At 42.5% G+C, this 18,559-nt stretch overlaps 2 protein-coding genes across 4 annotated transcripts in view; both read right to left on the bottom strand.

The window, feature by feature from the left end:
• LOC110984301 (hemicentin-2-like) overlaps positions 1–511 on the bottom strand; it is a 31,777-nt gene extending 31,266 nt beyond the window's left edge. Inside the window, exon 1 of the mRNA XM_022244329.2 lies at positions 342–511. Within this exon, the coding sequence (XP_022100021.1) occupies positions 342–417 (76 nt within the window). The 5' untranslated portion in view covers positions 418–511. The remainder of the gene's footprint in view (positions 1–341) is intronic.
• A 1,099-nt stretch (positions 512–1,610) lies between these two features.
• On the bottom strand, positions 1,611–9,636 carry LOC110984336 (putative pterin-4-alpha-carbinolamine dehydratase). Of its 3 annotated transcripts, none has more exons than XM_022244406.2 (3): positions 9,485–9,636; positions 5,152–5,289; positions 1,611–4,036 (listed from the first exon to the last, which is right to left on the bottom strand). In XM_022244406.2, the coding sequence occupies exons 1-3, from the start codon at positions 9,521–9,523 to the stop codon at positions 3,848–3,850; spliced, it is 366 nt and encodes a 121-aa protein (XP_022100098.1). In that variant the 5' UTR covers positions 9,524–9,636; the 3' UTR covers positions 1,611–3,847. The 3 variants fall into 3 exon arrangements, with proteins under 3 accessions (XP_022100098.1, XP_022100099.1, XP_086998738.1); XM_022244407.2 differs by having other exon boundaries at positions 9,394–9,526; XM_087142612.1 differs by lacking the exon at positions 9,485–9,636 and adding an exon at positions 5,778–5,928.
• Positions 9,637–18,559: the final 8,923 nt, after the last annotated feature.

The following is an 18,559-nucleotide window of genomic DNA, read 5'->3' as shown; positions in this document are numbered from 1 at the left end:
TTGCAAAATAAGGATATTGCAAAGTAGGCCTAGATAAATTAAAGGCAGCCTGGCAGGGGGTGCCCAAGCTAGCCTACATGTACAATGCACAACTCACATCCTGGTTTAACTGAGGCACGGTTAACTGGAAACATTGATTCATTCAATACTATTTAAAGCTAACTATGGACAGCAATTCAAGCAGACTATTTGACAACTCGACATGCTCAATATGCATTTGAGGCTGCTAAAGGTGGTTGTGTAATTTTAGGCCCTGTTGCTTGGTACAGGCTAGGACCCGTTTGGCCGCAGAACGCCGACACGGTCGTTCACTGATTTTACTACTTTGAACAATTTCTTACCTTCCGCCGTTATAACTGCACAACATATCCATAGCAGAAAAACCTTCACAAGTGACAACACGGCACCCTTCTTCATGGCTGCAAAATGATATTCCAAAAGGGTAGAAATCCGAGCAAAATTCAACCTAACCTGTTAGCAAAGTTGCAACTCCCTTTGCCTCGCGCTGATGAAGTCGCGCCTGCGCTGAAAGGTGGGTGACGTCATCGTATTGAAGACTTTTCCGATGACGTCTTTCCGTTTGAGTCATCCCATTGGCTAAAAGTAGCAATCTTAGCTCAAGGCCAGGGAGGTTGGGCGGTGTGGGGAATCAGCAGATGGCGCTCCCGAGCCACAACTTGCTAAAACTTTCCCTCACCCAAAGCTCATCTGCTTAATGTTTATAATCTCAATCGGCGCTACCTTAAAATTTTGCAAACGAGTCTGTTGATTGTTCAGGCTTAAATGTTGTCTTTTTATGGTTGGAGTTTCTAACAGGCAATTGAATTCTTGGTATAAGCAGGATTTTTTCTAGCCCAAGTTCGACTTAATTCCTTTTTTTCAAGTAAAGCATCCACTACAGTGACAATCAGAAATGTGGGGGGGGGGTTGAGGCTTTTTCTTTCTTTCTTTTTTATAAGGAAATATCGTACTTAAAAGAAACTATAAAGGGAAGCATTTTTATTTTCCAGTTGCCAGTTGAAAAGCTTGCCACCTGAGACTTGATGATTTATGATGGACCTAATGTGGACTCAACACTGCAGAAATCAGTTCACCGATTTAAAGTCAGGATTTGTAACGATACGTCCCACTATTTTTTAGTATCAAGAAAATCGACTGGCTGTCCATTTGATTGTCTAGGGCCCATTCAAAATGGTGCCTACATCGAGGCTCAAAGTAGTGGTCAGGGGAGGATCTAGCTTTTAGGAAAGGGGGGGGGTGGTGGACGAACTGAAGGGATGTCCTGCTATGCTAAGGTGGTCCTTAAGTATCATGCACCGTTCCCTGATAAAAACGATACTTCAAAACTTACCATATTACTTTCTCCTCCAATCTAAGACATCGATGTAATTATTTAACTCTAGATGGACCGATGGACAGCGCAATCCTCGTCCAGGATTTCTTTTCAGGAACTCGTTTTCCGTATTTTCACTGGTAGTTCTGTTTAGTCCGCGGCTTAAGGGGGGGTGTGGTGCTTTTACCATGGTATTATTGCAGAGAATTAAAATTGATGACTGTCAATAAAAGTTTAGAAGCAATCAAGCAGCTCAAGAAGATAACAATAGATCCAATTACCAGATATTTCTCCTCCGTTACATTTATTACTTTTCTTTTCAAAATGTTTCATTTAGTTTCAAGGTGCATTGAAACCACACTGAATAAGAGCATTACGCATTTAAGAACACAAGTTTATAAAAAATGTTATAGAGGCTTGTGCAAAGTTTTGAGATGGGAAAAAAGGAAAACGAACTCAGGCATCTTGTACTTCGTTAAGGCGCCGATAGCATTTAAATATTTCCTGTAATGGATGGACACCAACATAGAAACGAAAGTCCCTTGAGACAAAAAAAATTTCTTTGACGATATGAACATCTCTTTGACAAGGGCATGGATACTAAAGATCATCTTCTGAAGAGAACATGTATGTGGGAAAAATGCCGCATTCAGTGTCTATCAGTGCTTTTTACTTTACAAAACATGTCAAGATTTGGCTGCCAATTCCTGAGATTCTATATTTTACTATGATTTCTCTCCCTCAAGTGAGTGCGGTGTGTTATATATTTTTTAAAAATGAAAAACAAAAAGTTTCTAATCACAAAAACAACCACCATACATGTATGTTAAACCCATAATGGCAAAAGATGGCAGAAACTGTTAATCGGCTCATTAAACAGGATCAAGTACTTGAGAGCAACAACATATGAAAACAAAAATGATATCTTATGCGATGTCAAAATAACTGGAACGAGAAACACATTTTCGGACAAATCTTTGAGATTTCATATCATGAAGGAGTATTCCCTTGGTAATGAACAGTCCACAGTAATACAATTAATGTACCGTGCTATCCTCATCCAAGGTCCCGTTTTTTTCACAGCGCAAAAGAGCAAACGTCGGCAACGCCATACATCTCAGTCAACTGCTGTGCAAACTTGAAGACAGGGGTAGATTGGCCAAAGTCCACTGGGCCACCTGTCCACAGACCTTCCATGGTACTTTGCTGTGTCTCAGTCTAACCACAGACCACGGTCTGTGGTCTAACGCAGGCTTGATTAAATGTTTAGGCCAAGTAGAAACATAATCATGTTGTGCATCCCCATAAAAAATAAGCAAGTGGCAGGGTTCAATAAAATGTCAATTTTCAAGATGGCCGCCACTCGGTTTTACATATTTATAACAACAACTAAAATTGCCTCTGCTCTATGACACAAAAATGAAACAGAAACGTGTTGGACATGAGAACTGAAACTAGTTTAAGTGGTTTGGGCAGCTTCCTCAGTGTGTTTACGGCAGATTATAAGAATTCAAGTACATAGCAGCTCCCATGGACACATCCAGTTTGCTGACCAAGCCAAGCACTGGGACGTGGTTAGATTAAAACATATTTGGAGAAATAATGGTCAACTGCCTGGTGTAGACAGCGATCCACATAGTTTAAGTTAGGAGTTCTGGCTTGCAAGTGTTTTACTTTCCAATGAATCAGTTGGCAATTTTGTTTGTTTTTTAACCCAACATCCTGTGGTAAAAAGTTTTTAAAATAAATCCAGACGGCCTTCAAAAAGGAAGCAGGTGAGGAGGCTAAACATAATTTTTTTTTTCATTTGGCCTTAGAATTCAAACCAACAAATCAACACGGGGTTAATTTCCCCATACATGATACAATGTAAGAGCAAGGCATGGACACTTAAAAGGCAGGGTGTAACAGTGGGCTGGAAGACTGCTCCCTGAAATCTTTGGGTCCCCCAAGCAAAAAATGAGACTGCTCTTGTCCAAGGGACACAGGGTCCCTTGCACGGAAGAAGTTTTTTGGATCTGAATCCCTAAATTCAAATGAACAACAGTTAGCTTCACTGAAAGTGCTTCAGCTATTGGAGGAGACAAAACATTCCCTCCAATCCCTTTATCAAGTCACTCTAGCACTGCAAATCACTTTGATCAGTACATGATCTCGGACTTTCTTCCTTTTTTCCATGTGTTTTTTTTTGGGGGGGGGCAGAGCAAAGGGGTTATGGGGGAGGGAAGAACAGTTTGTCCGTCTACTGTACTGTACTGAAGATTGCTTCTTGATTAGTGTCAATAAAAATGGAAAAAATGATATGCATAGCTGTCCAAACGGACTTCTACATGTAATTGTTGAAATCAGATTTTCACGGTTTTATCACCCAGAGATTAAACAGCCGTTGACAAACAACGACCACAACATTCTTCCTGTTCGGCGGGAGGGTGTAATTCAAACTGAATACAAAGTCGATGGACTGCGAGTTAATGTGCAAAGCAGTATGTTTCTCTTTGCGATTTTCTTTTTTTTTTACGAGGAGGGCAGGACGGAGGCAGCCGCAGTCTCCATGAATGTGGCCAGCTTGACGTCTTTGTCCGACAGACCGCCGACGTCGTGTGTGCTCAGCGTCACGTCCACCTTGTTGTAGACGTTGAACCATTCCGGGTGGTGGTCCATCTTCTCTGCTTGCAGAGCAATGCGGCTCATGAAACCAAATGCCTGAAGTCAACAAAAGTAAACAGAACTCTATTAACGGCATCACTAACAAAACAAACTGATTTTTCCCTCCCTATTTATTGATCGAGGTGACTAGAAACAGAACAGAATAAGAGCTGGATCTGAGTCACGATTGGTATTACACTGTCAGAGCAGACACCTGCAACCCAATGAGAAGCAGTTGGAGTTTCAGAGGTGGGTGAAAAACCCCAGAAGAATATTCTGGGTTGAAACCCACACAATTGATTGGGACAGAAAACCTAATGTACATGTAAGACTGAGCCTTGACTCGATCCCGGGCCACAGAGGTGAAAACCGAAAAAAAGAACCACTATACCAACCTAGCTCCCTTAAACTTGGTCACTTGGTAAAAAAAACATTTTGAATGTAAATGCCACAATGCAAGAAAGAAATATCGTGTTCTCGGAAAAGTCTTTAAAAATTGTGACCCAAAAAAGTTAAAGGGGTCAGTGTCGTGAGCTATGTCTTCCCGATGACTGTAATTTTTGGTTTTTTCATACCAAAAACATTTTAAAATTTTGAATCAGTGTGAAGTATAATTTAAATGAACAGTGGAGAATTTTGGGCTCTTACAAAGTTGTTTTTCCCCTTTAGAACCAAACATGCACAACAAATTTTACCCGACAGTTTTGACAATGAAATGAACACTGATTTTTTTTCTTCAGAATTCATTCACTTGTCTCAATCGAGTTATTGCCTCTACACTGATGCACCTGACAACCAAAAATTACCCATGTACATTTCCATTATGTCATTACGGTTAATCTACTGACCTCCATTTAAACGAATTTTTAGAAAATACTGTAACTTTCGGTATAAAAACCTGTTTCTGTCTGATGTCACAAATGTAATCAACCTAGTTATTGGACGTCTGACCCAAAGTGAAAAGTTAAAAAGAAAAGAAATGAACAAACTGGGATCAGTAGATTAATACATGTATAAATGGCATAATGGAAATATACACAGGCCATTTCAGAGGCTAAGGATATCAATTACAGGATTTTCCAATTTTTCTTTATCACAAATGTAACCAAGAGTGGCCCTTTTGTGCCTTTTATTAAACACTTCCAGTCCAAGTGTAACACCTGAATGCTGACCTGGTTGAAGTTCTTGAACATGAAGACCTTCTGGATGGCGTCGCGCCCTTCGACTTCCTTCCAGCCTTGGGCAACGAGAGGGGCAAGCTTGCCCTGTCGATCATCGGTACCCAGCTTCATCTGCTTAGCTTCAGTTGCCTACAGAACAAAGACAGACAAAGAGAGAATAGGGTTATGGGAAAAAAAAACTGCTTCCTGGTTGGGCTTACATATACGGTTGACTGATCATTCTGTCGGGCTCCCTGGGCTCCGTGCGCAAGTGTGCCCTCAGCAGGTAGAGAGACAGACCGGGCAAAAGCTACAGCCCCATAAATGCTGTGGGATCTGCGTCCACACACTGCAAGTCTGGGCAAATTCGAACGCAGACCATTTCATCAACAACTGGTCAACTTTGCGTCGCACTGGGACAGATTTTGTGCACTGCCCACCTAGGAAATATGACCAAGATCACTTGTGTATATATAACATGTTAACACTGAAATATGTCATACATGTGTGAGGGACACACAGCGAGTGTGACCCAGTTTTCAAGAGAATGTGTACAAATCCTCTGTGGCTTCTTGTGGAAGTTCCTCCCCTGCAAAAATCCCACCTATGACAATGCAGTACAGTGTACATGTACTTACCCAATAATCAGAAATGAACAACAGTTCTGTCGATCTGTTCTGAGTTCCAAAGTAACCAACAGTCCTGAAGGATTTTTTGAGTGATACTTTTGTAAGCAAAGTATAGGATACACGTACATTGAGGAAAATGCAATATTCAGTACTAGTTAAAGGCATATATGTAATGTTCATATATACCAGCACCTTGTACCCATTTAAATGCAGTTTTCCATAGTGCTCAATTAAGAGTGATGCTGGTACTCGCATGGAGCATGCGAGTCACAGTGTAATCATCCATGTAATAGATTGCTGATGCCAGGTGAACACGTAGGATCTTAGTCTTGGTTTCAAGACGTTAGTGCTTGATAGCGGACACCGTGCATAGTGCACCCCCAATGACACATAATAAGACTGTGCGCCGCCTGTGAGAGTAAGTAAAAACTAGTTGTACGAGGGCGCTCTTCAACAGAAATAAAACAACTATCGATCACTGACGTCTTGGGCCAAGAATAGTGGGATCTCTGATACTAACTTCACAAAAAGTAGTACTACTTTGTAATGTACATGTACATGTATTCTGTATGATGATGTACTGTACATGTATTTTGTATGATGATGTCCATGTATTCTGAAGTACACGTGCCCACTCAAGTGTCTACACCGTTCTGTTTAACTGCAGGGCAGTAGGCACAGTAGTGTTTCCAACTGCCGTCATTCAAAAAATATATACTTCTCAAAAAGCCACAGCTCGGACAGAATTGAATGATATGGTCAACTGATTCACCAAGGACGGAACAATCTTTTGTCGCCTTTGTGTACCCGTCCACTCTATCCATGGTGAAGCACTGGGTCACGTGTACATTTGTAACCATGGGTGTAAATCAAGAGGGGATACACCTAACTTTTGACAAGGAGAGGGAGGGATGGGCTAATAAATCACCCCCCCCCCACACACACATTTTCATGGTGGGAAAAATCATTCAGGTCAATTTTGAGGAATTTTTTCAGAATTCCCAACAACTAAACTGCAGTTCATTAGAACTGACAAAAATGAAACCAAAAACCCAAAACTAAAAATACACAGTTTCCATGTAAGGCTGAGGGTATCAAGTACAGTATGTAAGATGGATTCTGTATCACGAACAGTGGCCCGTCCCCTCACTTTTCCAATTTCCATGTCTGGACAATTTGGGGATTGACGTCATCCTCGCTTTGCCCATTATTCCCCCCGTCCCCGGCACAAATGTACGCCACAGACTTGTGCCAACACGTAATATTGCTGGTGAGACTGACTGTGCATTTACATTGTACACAGACTGGAAGTGCAGTGTCAAAGGTCAGCTTGTGAGCTTCCCAAACCCTTGTGTCACCTTTCTATACTGCCAGGCCACAAGGCTTTTACCCTTGTCTGGTGAGGTAATTAGTGAGTAAAGGTGGATCCAGATTCTGGAACCAAATTTTTTTTTTTTGGGGGGGAGCAGAAATTTTTGGGATCCCCCTGGATCTGGTCTTTTAGGGTTCGGGGGTTTTATCTTGAGATACAAGTCCTGAGCACCTGGCCATTGGCTCACTTTGTCATGAATGATGATGGGGTAATTTAATGCATGTATGCACATGTACGAAAAATGTACAAAATATATACATTAAGTTGGTTTCTTAAATATACAGGGAACAAGGTCCGAGATTCGCGTATCATAGTAGAATCTAGGCTATACCAAAAAGTGACCAATCACAGAGTATACATAGCTTTCATCTACCGGTACAGGTGACAGGAAAATAAACAGATTACCAACACAACTAGCGACATTGCAATTGGTCAAGCCTTGATGTTGCCAACAACAATGATATATCTTCAAGCTGTCAATCTTCTGAGGTGTGGATATCCCCAGAACTATGGGATTTGACGTCCGTTGTGCTCTCACAGACTACGGCTGATGTCGTGAATGGGCAAAATACTTGTGAAATTCATCATTCTGAAGAGATATTACTAGGATAATAAACCTCTTCTTGTTTAAACATGGCATAGCCTAGGCCCTAGGCGTATGTCTACATGCAGTAGAGGTGCACATCACAACTCGGGGACTGTCCCTGTATTCGGAGAAGTTCCTTTATTTGGGGACAAAAGCAGTCCCTTGAAAGGGAGAATGTCTCCTTAAAGGGGACATTTTTCACAAATGGGCTTACATGTACTGTAGGTCAAAAACATCCACATGCTATTTTTGATTTTTTCTCCTGTAGTTTCGATTCCTATTTAGTAATTTAAGTTGTTTTTATGAACTTTGTGCCATGTCACACGATTAAATATACATGTATCATAAGGAATTGATTTTCAAAAAAATTGTTTTGATGCAGTTTTTTCCCCCATCCTTTATGTGCCACAGATGACTCCTGCTCGTTATCCTAGAAGTAAACGGTAGAATTTTTCTTAAACGGCAGCCTTGGGGGTTTTCTTCGGCTGAATCCAATTAAGGCATCTACAGGATCCCAAGGGTAACGGTATAACCCCCATGCTCACTTGAAAAAATTTGTCCCCCTATCTGTAGAGAGGCGTTCTCTCTTTCCAAGGACTGATTTTGTCCTTGGATAAAGGGACTCCTCCATAAGACAGTCTCCGAGTTGTGATGTGCACCTCTGCTGACACAGGATGATGTAGGCCTAGGCGTACATGTAGATTAGTTTGAGTAACTTGGACCTTACATATCACCTTCAACATTTGGATATGGTCGGGCGATAGTAGGGTCCAATTGCCTTCCATAGGCTTTTGCTTCCATTAATAAATTTCACTCAAAATAGCTCGTACCCCGAATCAAAATCCTCCAAATTCACCTCCCAAATGGTCCTTAGACTGTGTATTGCACCCGGCTAAGGATCAAGTGAGAATCGGAGATTCCAATAATGATGAAACGGTCTTGTCACGCCGACTGATTCCTGACAGCCGCAATGTCTGGTGTATAGTTTCGATGTACAGGTAATTACAGCTACCAGACATAAGGCACTCAGGAATCAGTCATCAGCGCGTGTGTGCTGACACGGCATGCAAATGGGCATGATGGTTCGCTAGACCTAGAGGCTGGCATACCATGACGTCTCCAGGACATTAACTAGGCCTACCCCCAGAACTGTGGGGTCCGACATCTGCCCCGCTCCCAGAACTGTGGGGTCCAATGTTTGCCCCGCTCCCACATGGGAGCGGGGCAGATGTCAAACCCCACAGTTCTGGGGTAGACATTAACATGATTTACATACATGTACATGTACCTCAAATTGCTATTTGAACAAACTGGCAACATCACGCTCAACGACAAGACCATTTTTGATTTGAAGGGGAAAATTTCTTTTCTTCCCAAATGCGAGTAAACCTTATCATCATTATTGGAATCTCTGATTCTGACTTAGGCCTAGGCCTAATCCAACTGTCCAAAGCCTGATGCGGAAGGTACATAGACGCCACCATGCCTACTATCGCCCGACCATGTCCAAATGTTAAAAGGGGCGATCTGTAGCCTACATGTAGGCCTAAGTAGCATGCCTAAGGAGTAGGGTCGTTAGTCATGTTGACATGGTTGTTCTACTTAAACTTTTCATCCAAAAGAAAATTATAAAAGGTAGCGACAAAATAAAAGCTAATGAGTCATACCACACTCGTGTTCTCTGATTAGTAGTCTTACAAGCACAATGGAGTTACAAACTGGGAATGCCAATTAGTTTTAATGAACAGATTTACCCACCATCGTCAACAAGAAGCGCCTAACAAGTGAAAGTCGCATGGCAGCTTTAATGTAGTCAGATACCTGACTCAAATGTATATGAAAATCCGCTCTTAAGGAGTGGGTATCACGCTAGCTAAGGCTTCGTCAAAATACTATGGCTGCAGCTTTGAGAAACATGTGCACTTACGGAAGCCACTCGATAGCGGCTGCAGACACCTTGCGTCATGTCCTCGTAGCCGCAGCCAGGCAGTAAACTTTGTCTAGCGCCCTCAAGTTCACTGAATAAAAAGGTTGAAGACAAGTAAAATTATTTCATGTACATATAATGGACACGATTGACAAAATACGCATTTCAATCAGCAGGAAAATCTACAGTTTATCGGCTTATCGGTTTATCAAGACACACATTAACGCTCATATCCTCATCTTGCAAGTTTTAAGTGAGACAATGACTTTTAAAGATCTAGAGAGATGATTAACTGTAAAAACAGATGCTGCGATTGTCATCTTGAAAATTGACGTCTTTAGTATGCAAATTAGAGCAATTTGGATGTTGCTCAGTGTCTTGTCCAGTGCAAGCTGGCGGTCCTGCTGGTAAACTTCAATCCCTCTTTATTACAAACCTTGCTCCACAGACATGTTTTGATAGCACGCAAATGAATAAAAATTGAGAGTATGCATGCACAAAACTGTGATTTGGTCTGAGAAGAAAGTTTTGGGCCTATAATACTGATCTGTAACCCTGAAGCAGTTAGCTTTATTAACATATTTGAAGAAAATTCCAGAATTTCGCCGCTTTTTTTATGCACATTTAAAAGCGGTATTCTTCAAAGGTTTCCCCCTAAAACTGACAAAACCCCACACTGATATCAGGTGGTTTATTGAAATCGAGGCCGTCCAAAGTGATTGCTTCCGCAATGTTTGAAGTTCAAGTATCATGCAAAGCTGATAAGTTCAGGGAAAAAAAGGCAGACAAAATGATGGGTAGAAATTTGTTAGAGCCAGATATTTGTTTATTTTGGGTCGGTTCAGTTCCGTTGTCCGGTAGGGACCGGTTGGGAAATAGGCCTACACTATTTGAGTCGATTTGACCCAGTGCATATCACATCACTGTCATGCCACTGGTTCACTGCCTCTCCGCTTGATATGCATGGCTGTAATGTCATGTCCATACACATTTTTTTATTAGTACTTTGGGGGAGAGTGTCATGCAGAAAAATGAAATAAATTACATGCAGACTCTTCAGCCGAAATAATCAAATCATGTGTAGCGTCTAAAAGCACGCGATAATTGCCACGGTCTTCATTATAACTTGCTCCGCCATTAATAACAGTCATTCTCGTACGGGGCAGATGTGGTGGTTCCTAATGAAATTCAATTAGACCTCCCGTATTTTCTAAGGGGTAATTGCAACTATTCCCGGTGAAAACTCTGTGAGAGTGACAGGCCGACAGAATGAAGTCTGAATATCACAACACCGGAATGAGCAGGGTTGACCCTTTTGTAGTCCCTAGCCCCAGCGACAGTTTCCGTATAGCTGTCTAATAAGTGTCTGCAGCTTTAATTAACCGTGGGCACAGCGATTATCTTGTTTTGTGGAGCGTTCTTTTACTACGCCATAAGCTCTGTGTTCGTCAACCTGTCGTTGACAAAACCATGACTGGTCATGACTACAAAACCAAAAGATCATTCAGATGGTGTCAGTGTGGAACGAGGACATTGCTTATGTGCAACAGTTGACCTACTGAGAGAAGTCAAAACGTGATAGGACTGAAGACGGGATTCCGGCAGAAAGCGTATTAATTGGCCGAACCCCTCTCTTATCCTGCGAGGACTTTTGCCAGAACAATTGCCACCCAATGCATAGCACCCACACAAATGCATGGGTGGTAGAAAAACTGGTGAAAAAGTCTGTTTATTGTCTAAGCTGATGTCTGGATCCTCATCACGAAAGACCCTCATCCGATCCTTAAGCACTTCCCAATATACCAACCCATATGATGCAAGATATGGGGCGGAGAGCACACCCCCCACCTTTGTGTTGATCATTGTTTGATCGGAATCTCAGGAATTCTTTACAGACATCGGGGGGGGGGGGGTGCGTTAGGTAACGATAGTCTAAAGTGTGTATAGGGATTGGACATGTTGGAGAGGGGTACCCATTGGCCCCATATCGTGCACGGTATCACAGTAGTGCGCCTCCAAGAGTTTACAACGCGTTGGCCAATCACAATGCGCGAAATCTGTCGACCTTTCCAAACGCGCATTGGCTCGACAGATTTCGCGCATTATCAATGGCCAGTGCGTTGCAAACTCTTGGAGGCGCACTATTGTGAAATGCCCGTATTGTAGACACGCGTAGTCTGAAGAGAATATCAGTTACAGGACCGCTGAAAACGGAAAAAGCTCTTCGGGGGGAAGGAGGGCAAACCATGCATCAGCATCAAACAGACAAACCATCAACGGTGAAAGGGGGGGTCAATTCTGAGGTATTTTCAAGTGAGTTTCAAGATATTTTTATCTTGTCTTTTTCGTTTCTTTTGTCCCTTTAATACTTTCATTTTTCTAGGGACCGGCGTCCCTGTCGCCCACACGATACCCACATATGCAGCAAGGTATGAGACGGAGAGAACCCCCGCCCCCGCTTTGTGTTGGTCATTGTCTCGCAGGAATCTGGGGAATTCCTTTCAGACATCTTGGGGGATGTGTGAAGTAACAATAGTCTGGAATGTGTATAGGGATTGGACATGTTGGGGGGGTACCCCTCGGTCTCATTTTTTGCTGGGTATAGATGCCCATGTTGGCATTGATGCTTGTGGACGCTCCAATGCTTTGGAGAAACACGTGGCCGTGATTTAATCACGGCACATACCTTTTGGTTTAGAGTTTGAAACATACTTTATTGTTTGTAACTTACGTAGAAAAATCACACGCACAATTTGTGAGGGGAGATTATTAGTATACGAATGGAATCCTCGGTGCATATCAACCTCACAATGACTTTGTTTCATAGTTTATTTCAATTTTCTCTTGCCAAATAAAAGGCAGCTGTCACCAAACCGCCATGGTTTATGTCTAGGTGCCTTATAAACCAAACAAAAAATGCAACACGCATGGCAAACCATTGTCTTTACGACACCACGGTCGAATGTCATTTTTGTCTCCCGTGAGGAAAATTCCTTTTTTTTCTCTAGCATATGAGCAAACTAATTTGTCATCGTCAGCGACCAATTCCTCCTCCCTAATGAGTTAATGGGAGAAGGGTCTCTTTGGCAACAAGTAACTAAGGCAACCGACCAGCAGCGAATGGTTTGTCTCGTGTTCGAAGTGCCAGAAAACATTCCTCATCGCGTTTCACGGCCCAGCCGTTGGCCAGTGCGTGAGGTCTGTTCTCTCATTAACCGTCTCATATCGCTGGCCCGACGGTTGATTGGTTGAGCCGATCGGAGCGATTTTTGTCCACATCGCGTTTGACGTTTTGAGTGCCAGCACCTCCGTTGTCTTTCCGCTCGCTTCCCGAAGCGCAATTGCCCGGCCAGGGCAGATATAACGAGCGGGTGCGCATTATTTCAAGGTATTTATACGCAGGATGAGTGATTCTCGTTACACGGCAGGCTTGTCAGACGCTTTTACATATTAGACAAGGATTTCTATTCTCCTCAGCGGCCAGTCTCTACTCACAGCCTCACTAGGCTATTCTGCGCGCAGAGGTGAATAGCAGTTATTTTTTTCCCGTCTGAACTGCAGTTTTTGCCTGAGCACCAGCGCGATGCTCCCTGCAGCATTCGGGGATTGCATACGTGCCCCCACATCAGCTAGCCATTACTGTAACCGCTACACCAGGAGCAGCGATCTTGCTGGGGTTCCGTCTGCCAGCTTGGGTCTGGCGACATTCTAATCACTACCGTCTGCTGGATTTCTGTGTGTAGAGCTTACAACGGATTATCTTTGGCGGTAAGTTTCTTTCTATTTGCCTCTTGTTTGCTGGTCTGAGCGCGCGTATTTCAAGTGATGGCAAAGTCTACGACCAATAAATAATAACTATGCCAGTCTTCTGACGACGGACAGAGCATACTGTCCGAAACGTTGAGTACCAGCGGCTCTTTTCAGAACCCCACATACTAAAAAATTTCTAAGCGCACTTAGTACAGCGAACTGTGTCCGTAGCCTATATATCTTTCCAACTGAAAACCATAGGCCTGATTTCTCTCATTTTCATCTGATCGAATCGTTAAAGTAGTCAACGCGAGTCGGTTTTATGGGTGAGAGGATGCAAAAACTACACAATTGTGAAGTCAAGACACAGTAATTGCAAATTATAGGACACTGCACCATGCAGGCTTTCAGAATGTGGCACATTTCATTTTGCAGAGGTATCTTCAAAAAGAAGGCTGACCAATAGTTCTTGAGTAATACCAAACGAGATTTTCATAATTATGATTCTCTCCAACGCACCGGCCAGCTAGTCGTTGTCAATGCGAATGAAAGATGTTGACAACCTATCATTACTACTTTATCGAAAGTGGCATTTGCTCATATGATTCTAAACATTGTGATAATCCAAGGAGGGAAAAACTCACACCACAAATATTAAGGAAAAACAACCCATACGACTTTGATAGACGGGTTTGTTTACCTCAAGATATCATTCTGCGCAACATCAGCGTTTTAAACATTTTTAGACACTGGAAAGCTTTTCAGCAGCGTTATACACAACACGATCTACGCGTCACTAGTTTTGGCGAACTAAGTAAATTCAAGAACAAATTTACTTAATAAGTTTATTTACTTATTTACCTTATATACTTACTTAACGACTCCTTTAGCTGAGAACCTGTGCCTGCCTAGCTTGAGATGTAGGCCTGACTATGCGTCATGCATGTCCCTCCATCGCACGCACTCGTGACGTCGTGAAGCCCTTACCGAACTAATGTACTAGATCAACCGCCTTAGACACTGTGCCGTCGGTCCAAGTTTCTCTTCGTGTATGAATGATCTGCCAGGAAATTAGGGTATCATTCACGTGGCGTTGTCACTTATTCATGTCGTTGACTCCTTGGGACGAGGCTTACACTGTCTTTCAAAAAGCTGTTTTGGAAAGGGAGACATAACATGAAAGGTTTCGATTTTGCCCGTATATACACTGAAAACAAACTGGAATCACCAAACATTAACTTCTGGTTCAAATTAATGAAATTGAGTGCTGAATAAACACCCAGTTTTTTGGTTAAAGTGAACCAGAAATTAATGTCAATTTAAGCAGTTGGGTCGAAATGAACCCATTCTTGGACTTGTACTGTTCCAATATTCACCCTTAATTGGTTTAAAATTCAACCAAGGCGATATTCATCGTAATCGTGTAAAAGTTTTGATAAACATTCACAAGTGCAATACCAATTGACCTCGTCCTTCATTATATGTTAGTGGTATGGCGGGCAAAGTTCACATCTAATCCGCGTATACCGATTAAGATCTGTTCATATTAGGAACAGAGATATCTCTAATCCCAATAGAGATATCTCTACTAGTAATAGAGATATCTCTATTAGTAATAGAGATATCTCTATTATGTTTCCGGTCCCACACACTAGGTTAACGGAAAGGTCATCGTGTCGGAAGCGGGAACCTAATGGAGATATCTCTAAATACGGAACAGGGACATCTCGATTGCGGAATAATTCGGGGAATAAATGGTAACTTGGCACGTCTAGGTATAGAGATATCTTTATACGCAGATTAAATGTTTGCACGCCATGTAGTGGTGAATTAATAATCAAATTGTCGGGTCGCACTGAACAATTCTTGTCGTCTTCCGCTGACGCTAAGGAAACGCAGCCAGAAAGTATGGCAACATCGTTCAGGAGGATTTTTGACAAAAATCGAAAATTTCAGCTGTTGCCATGGAGTCTCCCGTGTGACGTGTGAATGGCTTCACAGTAATTCTCCAGGGTCCGTCGGAATGACAAGAAAATGAACGTTAAACAACAAATTTAAATTAAATTGAAAAGCAAATGAAACTGAAATTTGATTTTACACAGGTCGAGTTGCGCTGAATGTAATTTAATCTTTTGTATTCACTCATTTATACAACACAGCCAAAACATACAAGTATAACACAGTTAACGCATTGAAGACTAGACTAGAAATGTAAGAACAACGTGAACCTTCATAGCTACGGTTAATTCATAAGATGCAGTGAAGTGGTACAACTCATGCATATTACAGAGATGGTGCAGTGTCCGTTACTCCCAATTATTTCGTGCAGGTATCAATATGCTTCATGAAAAACGTGCGACCTGCTCGTCTTGAGAATTGTGCTGCATCACACGGGTACAAAAGGCAAAGGGTGGTGGGGAGAATTGGCATGAAGAGCAAGCACTGTTCCCAGGGGGGCTGTGGAGAGCTCTGCCGTGAGGTAAATTTGGCTCCGTGTGACGCTGCGCACTGCCGCATCTGTAGAGACTGTTGCCGGCGGCGGAGTATTTCATTTCACTACATTATTGATTGGGTAAACCACGGCGTAACAGCGCCAGAATTAATTGACCTTTAACAGAGTTTTTAATTGTGCCACTGTAGCCATGGATCGGCTCGGGGCATGTTGCGATATCCCTTCGGGTTCATTGTTATGTTACAGGAAACTACTTCACCTCTCCAGTCGCTGATTTACGGTCACTTTTCAACACCCACCAAATTGACGGGCGCGTGTTGGATACGAGTCAAAGTGTTTGAAGTTGGAGGGATTGCTGAAACGGGTGCTTCGTCACTGGGAATGGTGGTGGTTACGCCTTTAATAGGGTAATGGTGGCATATGGGATTTCATTTCTTTTTAATGCGCTCTTGGTGTTAGAAAAGCAATTGGCGGCAGCTGGTAGTGTGTTCGTGCCCCTCTACGCTGGCTCTGTTGGGACAGGTGTGTCAAAGATCCCTCCCCAGGGACACCAACCCAATCGATCAGACAAGATTTATTAATTTTTTTTGAAATATCATTTGCTTAAAAGGGTCAGCCTCTGCGTGCTTTATTTCATCTCAGTCAGAGAGAACTTGCAGCCAAGATCGTGTCCAAATCGATCATCCAGATCTATGGCTACGGCTTTTGTAGGCGTGTGTTCACGCGTGCGCATACGGGTGTATAGACCAAAGGCGTACCGTAGTCCTGCACAGAACAAAATGTCGTCTATAAACCCTAAGTCTTGTGTGATAGATCCTGATCATGCGCTCCCGAAACCCTTAATGGGACAAATAACGTGACACAATCTTAGAACTGCAGATTCTAAGATTATATTTCATTCAGTTACTTCTAAACAAAATCACCCCCGATAAAGGACTTTGCACAGTATTTTCGAACGCATTCGTTATAAAAACTGAAAAAAGGCTTGATTTGATTTACCTCTCACTTCTTAAACATCTAAAATACATGACGACAGTGTAACCATAGTTGTACGCGTATGAAAATGTAAAGTTGCGAAATCATTTTATTGTAGTCTTTAGGTACAGCTTAAATAAAAGCAAAACAAAATTGTTTGCATTGAATATTTCTTAAGGAAATAAACTCAAAGTAATAATCGGCATTGATGACAGATTATGAAATCTAATGTAACTTTTACTGAGAATAACTACGTAAGGCCAGCCAAAATAAATCCAGAACCCATCAACTATGGACAGGTAAATCTTTGCAACGTTATACATTCTCGTTCTCACGTAAGTACTGAAGTGAAAAGAAATGTGCATGAACAAGGAAACCTGGGCACGATAATGCTGGAAATGAAAGGTCGGTATTGAATTTCACTTTTTACCCATCTCAAGGTGACTTTTTTATTAACGTTACTTGAAGAACATAGATATGACATTCTAACATGATTGTTTCTTGGGGTGACTTCAGTCAGAAATTATTCGCTTCAAATCCAAGAACGTGATAAAGCGGCCTCATGTGAAATTCCCGCCTGAGGCGGCACGAGGGTTTTGGACGCCCACCGCGTGACCATTAATTAACTCTCAGGCCTTGACGTGCGGCATGGATGTCCAAGTCAAGCGCTACCCGTCAACAGCGTACATATACATGGGAGATCCCCAACGTCAACCGACCACCAAGGTCACCTGGGAGATTCTGTTTTATTTTTGGAACCGCTGACAATGAGCGCCAAAACGTATCCCCGTTTTGTACAAAGCCTTGACGGTTGTATTTTCGTTGTTTTTTTTTTATTGTTATACAATTGCTGGCTCGCGCTATTTAACCTACTTTTCGGTTGTTGAATAAAATATGGGTTAATTTACTACCCTTAAATAAGTCTTCACTAAATAAAACAACTGATGTCTGCTCTGAATAATGCGCGTATGGCGGAGTCGAACGTAAACTCGCAAAGTGGCCTCGACGATTAGGTTAACTCCTGGTTACCCACCATGTCTAAATCACTGCTTTTGGCTTTTTTTTTCCTGTGGCTGAAAGTGTTGAATAAAGACGAAATTTAATCTTTTTATTCCCAACACAGCAATATGATGATGGGTCAGTTATTGCATGCAGGATTACTTGATGTATTTTGAGAGAGATAGCTTTTACAAGGATACTTACTCAGTGCCCGAGTTACATGCATAAACATAACGGCTGGATATCAAAATGAGTATTCGCCTGAGTCACTTGGCTGCGGCTTGAAATTACGCACGACTCTATGGGAACTGGCTGCCGTTTCTACCCTAGACTTGCGAGTAATGTCAGGCCTTAGCCAAGTAAGTCGGACGCAGCCAATCCTTGACCGTTACCTTGGAGCGAAACCGTCAGCCATTTGACAGCACGTGCTGAAAGAATACCCAATCGATGCTGGCAACGACCGCGCAAGAAAGCGCACGTTTGACGAGGACAGTTAGCTCGGGTTCTCGGCGTTTCCAAGCGGGTGCGCCAACTGCAATTTGACGGCTGGGCCGGACTGGCCGTCACCGACTCGGGCGAAAGCCCGACACATCATCATTTCTCCGATCAATACCATTACGACCGTCCACATCGCGCTCGGCTGCATGCTTGTTGCCAAAACAGCTCAGTTGCAACGTGCCGAGGCCGGAGCGAAATTTTCAAGGGGAGAAAACAACATACGTCGTCAGGC

The sequence above is a fragment of the Acanthaster planci genome, linkage group LG10, assembly GCF_054643075.1.
Source record: "Acanthaster planci isolate LZ-2023a linkage group LG10, COTS_SCS, whole genome shotgun sequence".
Taxonomy (NCBI): Eukaryota; Metazoa; Echinodermata; class Asteroidea; order Valvatida; family Acanthasteridae; genus Acanthaster; species Acanthaster planci.
Note: the sequence above shows the minus strand (reverse complement) of the source record. Positions and strands in the feature narration are given on the sequence as shown.

Coding starts and splice junctions, on each gene's coding strand:
- LOC110984336 (XM_022244406.2), bottom strand. CDS start 9,523: ATGCGACTTTCACTTGTTAGGCGCTTCTTGTTGACGATG. Junction 5,290..9,484: donor GGCGCTTCTTGTTGACGATG/GTGGGTAAATCT, acceptor TTTGTTCTGTAG/GCAACTGAAGCTAAGCAGAT. Junction 4,037..5,151: donor TGTTCAAGAACTTCAACCAG/GTCAGCATTCAG, acceptor TGTTGACTTCAG/GCATTTGGTTTCATGAGCCG.